At 46.3% G+C, this 16,441-nt stretch overlaps 1 protein-coding gene across 4 annotated transcripts in view; it reads right to left on the bottom strand.

The window, feature by feature from the left end:
* Nucleotides 1-16,441, bottom strand: part of Septin6 (septin 6) — a 74,419-nt gene that overhangs the window by 45,792 nt on the left and 12,186 nt on the right. For all 4 annotated transcript variants that reach the window (XM_038316216.1, XM_038316217.1, XM_038316215.1 and 1 more), the window contains exons 2-3: nt 14,476-14,590; nt 5,423-5,618 (exon numbers count right to left, since the gene is read on the bottom strand). In XM_038316216.1, coding sequence (XP_038172144.1) covers nt 5,423-5,618; nt 14,476-14,590 — 311 coding nt within the window. The remainder of the gene's footprint in view (nt 1-5,422; nt 5,619-14,475; nt 14,591-16,441) is intronic.

Genomic DNA, 16,441 nt, shown 5'->3' with positions numbered 1-16,441 from the left:
CTACCAACTGGAGAATACCAACAGTCTCCATTTTAGTATTTTTGAGACCAGGTTTCACTGTGTAGCCCAAGACAGCCTCAAACTCTTGATCTTTCCGCTTCAGCCTCCTGAGGCCTGGGATTACCAAGTACTGTAACTACAAGGGTAGAACGCCAAACATGACTCCCTCCATTTTGGGTTATTTTGTCCTTATTTAAATATATGCCACAGAAAGCGGAGGGCGTTCTGAAGTCCTTTTCAATGCAGTTGTACTTACAGATCTGTGCTAAAATGCCCCTGATAACATGTAGAAAACACCATTTTTATAGGACCTGAAGGCAGTGGTCTACAGTTCCACTGTTAGAGAGGCTGGGAGAGGATTATAAGGAAGGGGGAATCACAAAGTCAAAGCCTGCCTTTGCTACGGATAGAGTTCAAAGCTAACCTAGAGTCAAATGAGAAAATTTAAAAATGGCTGGGGATATAGCTCAGAATTAGAGGGGTTGTCTAGCATGCAAAAGTCCTAGGTTCAATCCCCAGCACTTCAAGAAAAAAAAACAACTGCTTTTTATTACAGTAGGGAGCTTCATTCCTGCTCCCTACCCTAATCCCGGAGAAGCTTTATCATTTCCTATTTGTGCTTGCACTATTTGAATTTTAAAATATTTATCTATCATATATTTTATTAATTTAGTTAGTTTTTTAAGACAAATTCTCAGTATGTTATGCAGCCTGGCACTGAACTCTCAATCACCCTGCCTCAGTCTACCGAGTGCTCCGATTACCGGCATGTGCCACCATGCCCAGCTATCAATTTAAAATCATGAGAAACTACAAGGGATATTCTAGACATCCAATGACATAGATTAGTGCCTAGGAGGCAGTATCTGTTCAGTATTCCCAACCCTCATGATCAAGACACTGTCCACATGCGGAACGCCTTCAATTGAAAGGACTGGGAGACATTTTATTGAAGACTTCCTAAAGAGAATACGCAGCCAAGTGTAACACTCAGATTGTGGCCTGACTGCTCAATTGATAGGGAGTAGGCTCTAAGTGATGCTCTGCCAAGCAAGATTAGTGAAATAAGCAATCCTATAAAAAGAAAAAGAAAAGAAGGACTGGGACCAGTGAGACGATGCCGCAGAGTAAGGCACTTGCTACAGGGCCCGATGACATGAGTTTGAGCTCAGGGTCTCACATGGTGGAAGGAGAGAAGTGACTCCCCAAAGTAGTCCTCTGATCTCCGCACTTATGCCATGGCACCAGTATGGAGTATGTGTGGGCACACGCACAATAAACAATTCATTAATGAATAAATTGGGAGCATGGGGGTCATGGGAGAGGGTAGAAGAAGAGAGAGGAGGAAGGGAGGGGAGCAGACAAAAATGTATGGCTCAATAAAAACAACAACAAAAAAAAAACCCCATCTACTCAGGGCTGGAGAGATGGCTCAGAGGTTAAGAGCACTGGCTGTTCTTCCAGAGGTCCTGAGTTCAATTCCCAGCAACCACATGGTGGCTCACAGCCATCTGTAATGAGATCTGGCGCCCTCTTCTGGCCAGCAAGCATACAGACAGATAGAACACTATGCATAATAGATAGATAGATAGATAGATAGATAGATAGATAGATAGATAGATAGATAGATAGATAGATAGATAGATAGATAGATAGATCTTAAAAAACCCCAACTACTTAATAAGTAAATGTAATTATTTCAAAAGAGAGGTGTCTTCTTTTTAGAATTTCATGTAAAAAACAGAATTGGTTTCAGTTCTTGAGAAACTACATGTGCACCGGGGGTTAATAGTTTGGGCAGGGAAATGGGGAAAGATAGAGGAAAGGAAGGAGAGGGAAACCAAACTAAGAACATATGAAAAAGTCTTATGGAGAACTACTACTTTGCCAGCTAATTTCAAATCAAACTTTGGGCTGGAGAGATGGCTCAGGGGTTAAGAACACTTGCTGCTCCTGCAGAGGACCTGGGTTTGGTTCTACTATCCAAGTGGCAGTTCACAACCACCTGTGATTCCAGATTCAGAGGCTCCCACACCCTCTCCTGGCTTCAAAGGCATTACATGAACATGGTGCACATATGTACAAGCAGGAAAAGCACTCATGTGCATAAAGCAAAAATAAATTAAAATACAGTTTTTGAAAAAAGTTTCAGCTGGAGAGATGGCTCAACAGTTAAGAACGCTCACTGCTCTCACAGAGGACCCAAGTTCAGTTCCCAGCACCGGGTCTGAATGGCTCACAACCACCCGTGAGTCCAGTTCCACGGGATCCGATGCCCTCTTCTGGTCTCTGCAGGCACCAGTACTCACACATTTGCACAAATATGTTGTGCAGGTGCACACATGCGTGCTCCCTGGCGTGTGTTCGCACACACACACACACACAATGAATTTTTTTAAAGATTTTATTTATTACTTAAACAATACAGTGTTCTGCCTCCATGTCAGAAGAGGGCACCAGATCTCATTGTAGATGGTTGTGAGCCACCACCATGTGGTTGCTGGGAATTGAACTCAGGATCTCTGGAAGAGCAGTCAGTGTCCTTAACCTCTGAGCCATCTCTCCAGCCCCATGAAATTTTTTAAAAAACAGCTTGAGCAGAGGTAGGTTACACAGGCGGACAACGCTACTCCTAGGAGACAATAGCTTATGAGACAGAAACTCCAGTGCCCGGCACAGCACACCTCCCTCTGAGTCACTGGTTTTGCAGGCCCCATAGGTTATTACCAATGTTCCTGGTTGCTCACCACAACTTAATATTAAGACCTTCTTGCTAAAGTGATCACATTATTTTACTGGACACAGAGAAATCAATGTGGAAGTGACCTGAAAATGTCTACTGGCCAACTTGCATCATGTTGGGAGGTGCTACCCAGGCCACTAGGGAACCAAGGACACCAGAGATCTTATCCACTGCTGGAGCTTACAAATACTGACCTGCCAGACAAGATGTGTAACTGCTACGGGGCAACTAACTACTTTCTTATTGGATCTGAGGCTGATCCACAAGATGGAATCCATGTCTGTTACTGTACACTTGGTCAGAGGCTATGGTTGGGATAGTAACAATAGGTCACAGGGGAACTTACTGCTGCTGTTTTACTGAAGGGACATCTTATCAAACCTCCTTCCAAATATTTATGTTTCTAGCCAGAGACCTGTGCTGCTCTCACCGTTGCTCAGGGAGGCTCTTTCTACAGCGGGCAGCAGTTAGTCCAGGGGCCAGAACTGCTCAGACTGCTAAGAACTGACAGCGCCCAGCCCTAAATGGGACAGTCGCATCAACCCCTCAACAATGGCACAGGGAACAATGAAGAAGACATGGAAGAATGTAAAAACTGGAGGATGGGGGGCTGCTGTAAAATGCTGTCTTCTGTCCACAGCAGAGCTATTGGACTCCTAAGTCCAAAACAGCTACAGTGATCTCCACAAGACCCGAGCAACAACATTCCAGCCCAGCAGGGAACGGGGCTCCTGAGGCCCTCCCGCTAGCTGGGAAGCTACTGCAGATGAGGACAGCCTGGGCTACAGAGCAAGTTCCAGAGAGGGCTACATAGAAAGACCTTGTCTCAAAACAAGATGAACAAAATCCCAAGTAAAACCAAACAACAGCAATGAAACCAAAGTCAGGCGGCGGTGGCGCACGTCTTTAATCCCAGTGTCAGGGATGCAGAGGCAGGTGGAGCTCTGTGAGTTCGAGGCCAGCCTGGTTGACAGAGTGAGTTTCAGGACAGCCAGGACTGTTATGCAGAGAAACCCTGTCTCAAACAAAACAAAACAAAACAAAACAAAATACAAATGCAAGCTGGGTGTAGTGGTGAACTTTTAGTCCTAGCAGTCAGGAGACAGAGGCAGGTGGATTTCTGAGAGTTAAAGGCCAGCCTGGATTTTACAGAGAGTTCCAGGCCAGCCAAAGATACATAGTGAGAACTTACTCCAAAAACAAACAAAACAACAACTCCCCCCCCCCCCCGCCCAAAAAAAAAAAAGCCAAACCCAAGGGCTGGAGAAAGGGCTCAGCAGTCAAGAGTTTGTAATCCTTTTCCAAAGAACCCAAGTTTGCTTCCCAACACCCACATCAGGCAGCTGGCAAAGGCCTGTAACTCCAGCTCCCGGGAATCTGGTGCCCTCTTGTGACCTCTACAGGCACCTGCACTCACAGGCACATACCCCACCCATACATACGCATGCACACGTACACATGCTTAACAGTAGAATAAATCTTAAAAATAAAGGGCTGGGAAGAAGGCTCAGTGAGTAAAGCACTTGCCACAAAAACATGATCTGAGTTTAGATCACCAGAACCCAGGTAAAGTTGGAGAAAGCGACACACATCTGTAATCCAACTGGTTTTACCTGGGATAGGAGGCCGAGATAGAATTTACTTTCTAGCCAGTCAGTCTGTCATATGCATAGAATAGCAACAAAAAAACCCACCCTCCCAAACAAGACCGAAGGTGATAATTAACAACTAAGAGGTTGACCTCTGACCTCCACACATGCACCGTGGGACATATACTATGATACATGTACCTGCGCATGCACACACAAAGAGGGTTTTTTTTTTTTTTTGATTTTTCGAGACAGGGTTTCTCTATGTAACAGTCTTAACTGTCCTAGAACTCTCTCTGTAGACCAGGCTGGCCTCTAACTCACAGAGATCCACCTGCCTCTGCTCTCTGAGTACTGGGATTAAAGGTGTGTGCCACCACTTCCTGGCTTACAAAGATTTTTTAAAAAAGACTGTTGAGTGGGCCTTTCTGTGTGAGGGCCCTACCAGCTTTTCCTCCCCTACCCTAGGCTTTTATCATATCCTCAATCTCAGCCTTCATCACCCCCTCACATGTATCCTGAAGCCCCTACAACTTCTCCTGGCTCTCCTCCTTCCTCTTTGCTTAGACCTCCTTGGTCCCTCTTCCCAATCCCCCCCCCCCCCCCCCTGATGTCACTGACATCCTGAGGCTTCTGAGAAAGCCTGTCTGGCTTCTGGGCACAGAACTGACTGTTCTTGTCCTTGTGGTCTCACTGCAGCCTGTCCTTTACTTCTTTGTACTCTGTCCTTCACAGGATATACTCCTCTCGGTGGAAATTATTTGCTTAAGACAGGCCTTTCCCATGAATGCTTTGGGAGGAGAGATTAAGCCATTTCTTTTAGGTTATTAAAGTACCGGAGGGCCTGGCACAGGGCTGAACAGACTCAAGGCTCCACACACATGTATTAGAAAGACACCCGTCTTTTGGCAAAGTATGTGGAGGGGTACAGTTGTTATAGACAGGGACCCTCCAATGACACCATGTTTACAAGCTGCCTGCCCACGTCATTCTAGTGAGACAGGCTGGGCCCCCAGTCTGTGCTCTCTCCAAGACTCCCATAGTAAGCCCCTTTCCTCCATTCACCTTCCCACCCCATTGTTTTCCTTACCTGTCCTCTTTGTTGATTTGGTCCCCAAAGCCCACAGTGCTCACAATTGTGAGCTTTAGCCCCACGTTGCTCTCCTGGAGGTCATAGGTATTGGATTGGAGCTGAACACCTGGCTGTGTGTGGGTGGCCGGCTCCCCCTCGAATTTGGTGTTGAACAGGGTATCCATGAGGGTGGACTTGCCCAAGCCTGTCTCCCCTGAAAAGCAAAAGATATCACACAGTGACTATGTAGCCACATGCCTGTATGAAGGAAGAAGTGTATATACATACTACAGCACTACATGAAAACCATGCAGAAGTACATAGTATATAGAGCATCCGTTACATGACAAAGGAAAGCACAGACAGGCCAGCCGCGGACAGCTCACAATCCTAGAGAAATTTCCATTTTAGCCTTCATATTTTTTTCTGTTATTTGAAGCTTTACTTTGAGCATACATTGCTTTTAGAGGCAGAGAAAGAAATGCTATATGTACAGATAGAGGAGTATAATTATCTCTAAAAATAGGCTATAAAGAAATGTAATATACTCTTATTAATGCTTATTTCTTGAGTAGTGCGCTTATATATAGGTCTCATTTTTCTTTAGTTTTTCTGTATTTTTGAAGTAGAACATGTAAAGAAATAACTTGTTAAATAAATGCCCCCTCCTCTCGTGCCCTGCTTCAGGTTCTGCCTGGCCTAAACAGTGTTCAATTCCACATATGTCACAGTTCTGTGTCCTAAGTGGGGAGACTGTCTCTAACCTTGGCTTCTCCCAGCCTACATGACCTTTCAGTGAGACCATTTTTTATCTACCAAGGAATGAACTTAAGCTACAAGTTCTTCTTACATTTCAAACAAAGCAGGCATTTGTTTGCTTAGCTAACATGTCAGCTGTGTGACACTAATGAAATCCAGCCACTAGAATTTCACACTTGGGCGATGAATGGGGGAAGGGTTATGGTGGACTAGTAAAGGTTTGGGGAAGTTATTCTTGGGACACTAGAGGATGCCGAACCATGGCCTAGAACCAAGGAGTATTTGAAGAATCAGACATCACAATCACACATTAGAGAGAAGCTAGCATCAGGGACTTCGGCAGGAATCTAATACGAAGCCATAGCTGGGCTAAACACTAAAACTACTTCGAACCATCTCTATGGCTTCAGATTGTATTTGGCTCGTCATCCTACTCCAAGTGAATCGGAAATACTAGGACTAAAAGTCAGTAGCTAAGGCCGGAGATGTAGCTCAGCAAGTAGAGTGAGGCTTAGTATAACCGAGGCCAGCATGAAAGGTGCCACCCAGATCTGTAATCCCAGCACTCGGGAAACGGAGGCAGATAAGAAGGGTCAAATCAACCTCTGTTCCATACTGGGTTTGAGACCAGCCTGGTCTTTAAGTCAATAATTAATAACAGGCTAGGTCAGGTGGTACTTGCTTTAATCCCAAAACTTGAAAGACACAGATAGGTGGATCTAAATTCAAGGTCAGCCTGGCTTACAGAGTAAGTTCAAAGACAGCCAGGGATACTTAGCAAGACCCCATTTCAAACAAGCAAACAAGTTAATGGCCTTGGACCATTCTTTGAAACACCTTAGACCACACTACCTCTTCCCAACCAAGGAGAGACTGTGTGACCTTTGACTTATCCTCATGGTTGGGCTTAGGTTTACTCTGGGTAATTTCTAGCCTGGCAAAAGCCCCCTTGAGACCAACAGTACACATTTGCAGGCAGAGCATAAGGCTGCATGATGGGGAATCAAAGCTGCTCCCTTTCTCCCTATCTGCTCAGTGTGTGGAGCTGTGAATCTTCTAAGCTCCCTTTATCCGAAACAATGACCCATAAAAATTTTTACCTATAATGAGAGCTTTCAAGTTAGCCTGGTTCCCAAGGTCCCCAGCTCTATTTCTTAGCCAGGTGTAACTGTGAGGTGAATGGCCAGGGTATACAGAAATCCTCACACAGACTGTGTTTCTGCCAGGGTCTGCTATATCCATCAGGGTCGACAGTTTTCTTAAGAAGAGGCCCTTTTTTGTCCTCCCCTAAAGAAAGTATCCGGGTCCCAGAAGAGTCTGGTGCAGAGAGGTCTTTGTCATGGGAGGTGACAGACTCAGGCATGCGGGAGAATACAGCACCCATTACCCCACCAAAGGAAGTGGCACAGCTCACCTGCAATCAGGGCCAGAATCTCTGATGTGGGAATGCAAGGACGGCTGCCATGCTCCAGCTCAACTTCCCCGTGGACACCCATGCGTTTCAGGGGCATTTCATCTAGTTTTTTTGTATGTCTAATGGGTTTTTCATGTACAGCCTCAACTTCATCCTCTTTGTCCCTTGACGCTAATTGACTTGATGTTCTGGCCAGCCCCAGCCCTCCAGAATGGGCACCACTGCCTTCACATCCTAGAATTTACCAAGAGGACTCCTTGCTAGTATCCTTGACAGTGCCTGGAAGAAAGCACTTGCACTTGGAAGGTCTCAGGAGCAGTTCTACGGAGCCAGGACCCCCCCTGGTTTGCACAGCTGGAGAAACGGGGTGCTGTGGTGGGCTGTTAGGCCCAGGCAGCAGGAAGGACCGGCACGGCGGAAAACTGACACCACCCAGGACGCCCTAGCCATGCAACAGAATAGGGTTGTCGGCAACTTATAGATGTTAAATTAATGAAGGTCTGGAAGAGGAAGGAACGAACTCCCATGTCCTCTAGGGAACTTGCAAATAAATGCAGGGCCATTAGAAGAAGGCACGATAGAGACAAGCATACACGCGCCTCTCAGAGGACCATCTTGGGTGCTTCTTCTGCTCTCAGTTGCCATCATGGGGGACCTGGAGCCAGAGGGACATCCTCTCTCAATGGCTGACACAGACTCAGGCTGAGACTAGAATGCTGTCGCCTTGGGCTCAATAGGAAATGTGTGTGGGGAAATGACACGTGGCCTCGCTGGGATCAGGTCAGCAGATTCCACCATGCTTCTGCAAGAAGGTAGGAACTTGGCAACTGGCTTCCAGCAGGAAACTCAATGAGTCCCAAGGGCTCAATTTCCCTCCCCTTCTCCCCAGCCCTCCCAGAGCGTGTCACAATGGAGAGCAGGGTTTCTTAACTCTTTGAACTCTTGTTCTTCCTCTCACTTGGCTTATTGTTGCCATTGTACTGGACACAACAATTTTTAAAAATAACATAGGGGCTGGAGAGACGGCCCAGTGATTAAGCACTAGCTGCTCTTGCAGAAGACTTGGGTTTAGTTTCCAACATGCACATGGCAGCTCACAGGTGGCTGTAACTCCAGTTCCAGGGGGACCAGAACTGTCTTCTGGTGTCTTCAGACACCAGACATGCACGTAGTACTCAAATATACATGTAAGCAAACATTCATACATGTAAAATAAGTAAATGTCTTTTTTAAAACAAGTTAAATTTGCTAGGCGGTGGTGACGTACACTTTTAATCCCAGTACTCTGGCGGTAGAGGCAGGAAGATCTCTGAGTTTGAGGCCAGCCTGGTCTACAGAGCAAGTTCTAGGACAACCAGGGCTACACAGAGAAACCCTGTCTCAAAAAAAAAAGAAAGAAGGAAAGAAAAAGAAAGGAAGTAAGAGAGATAAATCTTCCATATGCCACCACTACATTGCCATGTGACAAAATCTCAGCCCTGTCCCCAGTCTGGGTTCTAGTCCTCTTTCCTGTAAGAGGGGAAGGTTGGAAGAACAATAGCAGGTCTTTTTGTCCGGGAAGGGTGGTTTGGCTTAGTTTTGAGATGAGTTCTGCCTCAGCCTCCCAAGTGCTGGAACTTCTAGGCATTTGCTTGTAGCACAGTTATGTGCTCTCTGCCAAGATTGCTGTGAATAAATACACAGTTTCTTTTCTTTTGCATAGTGCTGGGGATGGAACGAAGGGCCTCACACATTTGAGGCAAGCACTCAACTACTGAGGCATACCCTCAACTCCATATATTTGTTCCTTACAGCAAGCTTATAAGGTAGACACTATGGGTTTTTTTTTTTCATTTTAGTGCTGGGAATGGAGTCCAGGGACTCAAGTCCACCAGGTTAAAGAAGAGCTCTACCCCTTGACTGTGCATGGTGACACCAAGGAGCAGAAGCAGGCAGATGTCTGTGAGTTCCAGGCCAGCCTGGGCTACAAAATGAGACCCTGTCCCAAACAAACAAACAAACAAACAAACAAAAATAAACAAGCAAAAAAGAAGGTCTAACCCTAAACTGTAACCCAGTGAGCCCCTAGACACAATTGACCCTTAATTTATGGTCAGGTTAACCAAATCATCCACTAACTTCATGAATTTGCAAGTTCCTCCGCCTCCTCTCTGGACCCAGGTTTCCTCCTTTACTGTAGAGGAAATGCCTGTCCAAGGTCACAATCTAATCCACGGACGAGCCAGTATTGTCATTGAGGCAGGCAAGTAGCCGATGCTTCGAACCAATACACTCTAGTGAGGCCACAAGCATGACCTACGGGTTCATTTAGTCGCTCAACAAGTATTTACCAAGCCTCTGCCTGATCACAGCCAGATACAATTATAGTGGCTGAAATCACAGCAAAGAACGAGGTGGCCACGGTCCGTGTTCACTTGGAGAGAGGTCTCTCTCAGCTGTAAATGGTGGAACAAGCCAAGAGAAAATGCCGCTGAGTTCGACAGGGAGGTGTCCAAAAGGAAACACTCCAGGAACTAGAGTTGGCCACGGGAGTCTGTGGAGAGGGACAAGGTCATGCCTGGCTATGTGACCTTGTCCTTTCTCTTTCCTGTTCTTGCTGGGACCTGACAGACTGTGGTATGTTTCAGCCAGCACATGCAGCTTCCTGTACCTCTTCCCCAACTCATGTTCTGTGACATCGATAGCTTAAAGCCAGCTATGGTGGAAATAACGACACTATGCAAATCAGTAGATGCCACAAACCATGGGACTGTTTTCTCCCGTGGTGCCGTGTTAGCCAGTGACCGACCACTATGGCAGCTTAAGGCTAACACCTGCCTTTCCCAGAGACAGAGGAATGGAGCCTTAGTCCCTGACCTTCATAGACTACTAGCTACCCTTTGCATACCTCTTGCAGGAAAGCCTCAATTTTGCTTGTCCTGAGTGTGTTTTCCAAGTTCAACAGAGCCCAGTTGAGCCTGGAATCCTGAGCAGCTTCAAAGTAAATATTATCATTATGAGCCTGTGTTCTTCATGGCCATTAGCACTGCCAGCACATTTAGAGGGGTAAAGGCTCTTTGGGGCTCTTTCCCCACAGTACAAAGCACCAGGTCCCAGAACATTGGTATTACCTGCACAGGTTTGTCTGTCTTTCTTTCTTTCTTTCTTTCTTTCTTTCTTTCTTTCTTTCTTTCTTTCTTTCTTTTCTTCCTTCCTCCCTCCCTCCCTCCCTCCCTCCCTCCCTCCCTCTCTCTCTCTCTCTTTCTCTCTCTCTCTCTCCTTCTTTCATTGTTTTTTTTTGTTTGTTTATTTGTTTCGAGACAGGGTTTCTCTGTGTAACAGCCCTAGCTATTCTGGAACTAGCTCTTACAAGAGCTGGCCTCGAACTCACAGGCTGGCCTCGAACTCACAGAGATCCGTCTGCCTCTGCCTCCCGAATGCTGGAGTTAAAGGAATGTGACACCACAACCTGGCCTCAGGTTTTTCTTTTGAGGCCTCCTATAAGGATGTTTACAATCACAGGATATTCAAAATCTCCAAAGCTAAAGGGTTGGGATATGATTTTTGATGGGGTGGGGATGAGGGGATGTTACCTCACTTGGTAACTACTGTCAACCTTAGAGAATCTGTCAGACTGAGGTCATAGATGCTCACATCTTTATGCTTAGCTAAAAATCATAATAATCATGGATGGAAACTATTGGCACAGTCAATTTATTGCACTCTAATTTAGGCTCTGGATTCAGAAAAATTATCTTTCCCTCCTCTCTCAATTTCAACAAGCACACATGCACTTAGGCCCACATAAATGTACAACGCTTACCCTGCTGGGTGTGGGCATAAGATCAGCAGGCCAACATCAAGACAGACAATAATGAAAAAAAAAAAAACCTGCCCTAGCTCTCTGAGTGCTCTCGAGGCTAGCACCGCCATAATTTGATGCTAAAAATACTTCAGGTAAACAATTCCTGGAACCAAACAGAAGCATTTTCAAACAGTCACCAAGGAGGTAAATGTGACAGTCACATAGAGGTACTAGGCATAAGAACACAGTCTCTAAAATGCCTGCAGGAGTAAAGATCACCTTCAATAACCTCACCGTGGACTCTGTGCCAAGTCCGTGACAGTTCACAGCACTATAGCTGGGCTGAGATGGCAGTCTCAGAGTCACTTGTGACCTTGATGCAAGTTGAGGGTTCCCTGAGCCATGGCAAGGTTATGAATACAGCAAGAGAAAAGGATGCGCACACTGTTGGCATCTTTTGATCCAGTATAGGGACTGGTTTATCTAATGGTCCTATCTATGGGCATTACAGGAGGACAGCCATTTTCTCGAGCTTGAGAAGCAGAGAGAACGAAAAGATCTCTGACTCCTTGGGAATGAGAGGGTCTTCGTTTCTTCCCTCCCTCCCCTTCTGAGAGAGCCTGCCCCAGTCTCTTCAGCAGCTTCACGCCATCAGGTGCATGAATGCAGAAGCGCTGCAGACAGCAAGAAATATCCTGGTGGGAACGTGAGTTGACTAGTCCACTCACTTCATCTTGATCATGGCTGCCTCAGCCTGCGGGCCCTGAGGAATCTTACGATTCCTATGAGACATTTCCCCTCCACTTTGTCATCAGAGTGTCATTCTGAGTCACAGGGCTTTGTCAGTCCAGTCTATTGCTCTAGTTTGAAAGGTGGCTTATGGTGGGTTTGTCATTTTGCTTTAATCTCCATTTCAGCACAGGTCACAAGGCATTCTGGGAGGAATGCCAAGGGAATCTGGTATGTGTGTGCACTGGGATATTTCAGTCATCAAATATTGTGTGAAATAAGTTGGCCATTAGCCAAAGATTGATCTTGTTAGCTAAACAGAAATTTGGTAGTGCCAATATTAGACGTGATGACATTTGTTCTTGAGGTAGGTACCCTGTCTCGCATTTATTTTCTGGCCCTGTCCTAATTAACACCTAAACATGACTGTGAGTTAGACTTGGCAACCTCTGTGTAGACTCCAAGGCCTCTGATGTGTAATTCCACAAAGGCACATATTTTGTGTCTCATAGGCTCCAAAGCTGAACATGGGAATGAGTCACTTTTGGCTAGTGAGTGAGCCTCGCTGACCTGCCTGTCACCCATATTTAGAAGTGACCATCTATTTGGCTCTGTTTGTCCTTACAAGTACAGTGAATTCCCTACAGGGAGTGACCTGGTAAAGACTACTGGAAATAGAGGAGAAAAAAAAACCAAGAAAATGAATGACTTCAAAAAATTTTGGTTGGGTGGTGGTGGCGCACGCCTTTAATCTAGCACTCAGGACGCAGAGGCAAGTGGATCTCTGAGTTCGAGACCAGCCTGGTCTGCAGAGCTAGTTCCAGGACAAGCTCCAAATCTACACAGAGAAACCTTGCCTCGAAAAATCAAAAGAAAAATTTTTTGAAGCTCTTTATTTGTTTGTTTATTCAAGACAAGGTCTCATCATGCAGCCAATGTTAGACTCAAATTCACAATCCTCTTCCTTTGACCTCCTAAGTGCTGGGGTTATGGATCTACACCACCACATCCAGCAGAAAAAAAGAAATTTTTCAGTGCATTGAACAGTAAAGCATATAATTCAGTGATAGTTTGAATCTATGATGTGAATGAGTTCCCTATATGCTCTGTACAAAAATCAGAGAAGGAAATTAGCAGAAGCCTGCAAGTGCTCCAGCCAGTGTGAAAATTGGCTTTATTATGGTATTTATGCGACCATTACGGTTCGGAAGGAGGTCGGTGAAAATATGCAGGTATATATACTTCTCTTTCACTGCGGGGTGAAAATTACATGTTACCACTGTGTTTGTAAATTGAGGATTTTTTAAGGTTGCAAAACACATTCTTAAAGAATGACAAGGTACTATTGTCCCTCATGTTTGCTTGATGGTACTCAGTGGTTTCCAAAGCACTTTCGTGGTCTCAGGGGCTGTTGCTGGCAGTGGTTAGAGGCAGTGGGAGGAACAAGAGGTCAGCCAGGCCTATAGCCCTGCTTTATGGCCCTGCCAGTTCTTCCATGTTGTCTTGGGTAAGTTCCTTGTCCCCCTCAGTTCTCCTCTCCATGAGGATGAGGATGCTATTCTCAGGCTTCACTGTGCAGCCTGGGTACCAGAAGAAGTAACATGAGAACCTGTTGAAAAGTCTAGCAAATGCTTCCTGTGGGCTCAGTGCATTCGTTCACTTCACAAATATTATCACTCTGCTTGTGCTGTGACTGGCACATCAAGTGGGCTAAAACAATGCCTCCCCATATAGGTATGCTGGTGTGTGACCATGACCCCGACACTCGGGAAGCTAAGGTAGGAAGACTGAGAATTAGGGGCTAGCTTGTGAGACTTATTGAGGTCCATGCCAGTCTAGGCCACATAATGAGACTCTGTCTTAAACCATAACAAAATAAAGGCCAGGCAGAGATACAGGTAGGGGAAATAAAAGATCTTTATACACAGCTGTGTGATTCCTACACTGACGTTCCAACTGTACCAAGCCCACACAAACTGCAGAGACGCGGCCGACTACCCGCCACTGGAAGGCGGGCATCTTTATTTCCTCAGCCATCACCTCCCTCCCAGTTCTGTCCTGGTTCTCATCTTCTGCCATCAAAAAGGACCTGACAGCAGCGACGGAGCCAGCCAGCCCCCTTTAACAAAATTTTCCACTGAGTCTCACAAAGCTCTGTTTTTTCCCCCAAGGTATGGCCTCCGATTCTGGTCTGGGCAGAGGGGAAAAAAAAGTAATTGCAGCTGGCCGCTTACAAAAATAAACAAAGGGATAAGAGGAGGAGGAGGGGCAAGTCTGCTACTAGATGAGAATGACACATTATTTAACCTAATTACCTGCAAAGCCACATCTAGCCATTAAGGACCTATATCCTGTAATAGAGTTTCCTGCCATGGAAATACTCACCCACACACAGGATGTTGAAGCAGAAGCCCTGGCTGACTGACTTATTCACCAGCTGGTCAGGCAAGCTGTCAAACCCCACATGTCCAGCCAGGGGGACAGTTCGGCAACCTTCGCCCTAATTTGGAAAGAGAGGGAGGCGAGAAGATGACAATGTGCTTAAAAGCCATTTGGGTCTCTACACTCCATCCACACACACTCTGTTCTGTGCCAGGAAGTAACAGCCACAAAGGCCCAATGTGTCATCTCTTCCCTCAACCACACCCCCAACACACACACAAACACACACACACACACACACACACACACACACATACACACACACACCAAAGCAACATGGCCCATCAGCTTGGAAATCATTAATGTTTGAGTTCAGGTATTCAGTAGGTTAAGGAATAAATACCACTGTACTTCTAGACGGAACAAAGGATGTGGGTAGCTCACCCAGGCTGGCACTGGATGTGCCAAACTTGGGTGAAATGTCAACTTAATCATCTAGAGGTTAGGGAGCCTCCCTGAGACTCAGTTTCCTTGCCCATCTATCATATGAGACGATATGATGTATTTTAGAGGTGACGAGAGGAGAAAATCTGTTCATTAATGCCTATAAGGAACTCAATCTGTGTACACACATTCCATAGATATTCCAAAGCCCTTGGACATCAGTGAATCTTCTTTCTCGGACCCTTTGGAGACCTACCAAGGTGGTACAGCAGAGAGGTTAAGAGTACAGATTTGGGCAGGCAAGATGGCTCAGTGGGTAAACGTGCTTGCTGCCAAGACTAATGACTTCAGTTAGACACCTGGAACTCACATGGTGGAAGGAGAGAAGCAGTTCCCGTAGGTTATCCTCTGACCTCCCCACTCATGTGACACCAGCACACACACACACACACTGTAAAACTAATTCTTAAAGTACAGACTTTTGAATCAGGCAACTCTGAGTCAGAGGCCAACTTCTGCAGTTCAACCTCTAACAAGGTGCTTAACCCTCAGTCTCTCCCTTACAAAGCCAGGAGTTGGTAGTTAATGTGCGATTGTACAGGCCAATGCTCCTTAGGCACACAGCACACTGCCTGGCACATGGAAGGCATCCAAACAGTAGCTGCTCTTATCTAAGGTTATCCTTGGACCCCACAATGGCTGTAGCTGCCTCTCGCTTGAAGGGAGCTGTGTGCAGGCTTCCTCTGGTTCCCTTGACTCCACAGGGGTCAGCCAAGCCACTCCCAGCCCTGGAAAGCAGAGGGCCAAGGCTTCTTATAGTTAAATGGTTTTATAAACAAGGAGAGTCTCAAACTCAGGCAGATTTCCAAGGAACCAAGGGGAAGGACAAAAAGGGCCTGCGTGTAGTCAAGAAATATGCCAACTGCTAATGGTCACAGCCAAGGGTGGGGTGTCAGGAGAAGGGTGGGGAATGGAAGCTGGAGGCAGACGAGCTTCACAAGAATGATGTGCTATGGAAATAGGCAGAGATTCTGTGTGGTGAGGCTGCACCAAACTTTCCGTAATCAGCACGATGCCAAGAGCAACCCAAAAGGCCTTGGTTTGTGCCAGGAGGCCTGTACCAGCACCCTAGGCTGTGCCAGCAGGCAGCTCATACACTAACTGGACCCGCTGCTTGACTCGGTGCGCACCAGAATGGATGTGATGGTGGAGGAGCCACTCCGCCACGGATGTTGTCAGACAGTCCCTTCACCTAGTTGGGGGTCTCCCGGCTCCCATCCCTGCCATTAGATCCACCAAGAACTTGTGATGGTGACTACCATCTGGCACGTTCATTCGCCTCTCACTTTTCTCCACACAAACTTCCAGCCGAGCGCACTCGACAGACTGCCATATGCCGTCATTGAGTCCGGCTGATGCATTCCTTGCTCCTCACCTAGAGACGAGGGGCTTCACTAGGGATGCGCAACACGTTGCTCCACACCCACTTCGCCCCTTTCCACTTCCCTTTTCCTACTTTTCATTT

Source organism: Arvicola amphibius, chromosome X, assembly GCF_903992535.2.
Source record: "Arvicola amphibius chromosome X, mArvAmp1.2, whole genome shotgun sequence".
Taxonomy (NCBI): domain Eukaryota; kingdom Metazoa; phylum Chordata; class Mammalia; order Rodentia; family Cricetidae; genus Arvicola; species Arvicola amphibius.
Note: the sequence above shows the minus strand (reverse complement) of the source record. Positions and strands in the feature narration are given on the sequence as shown.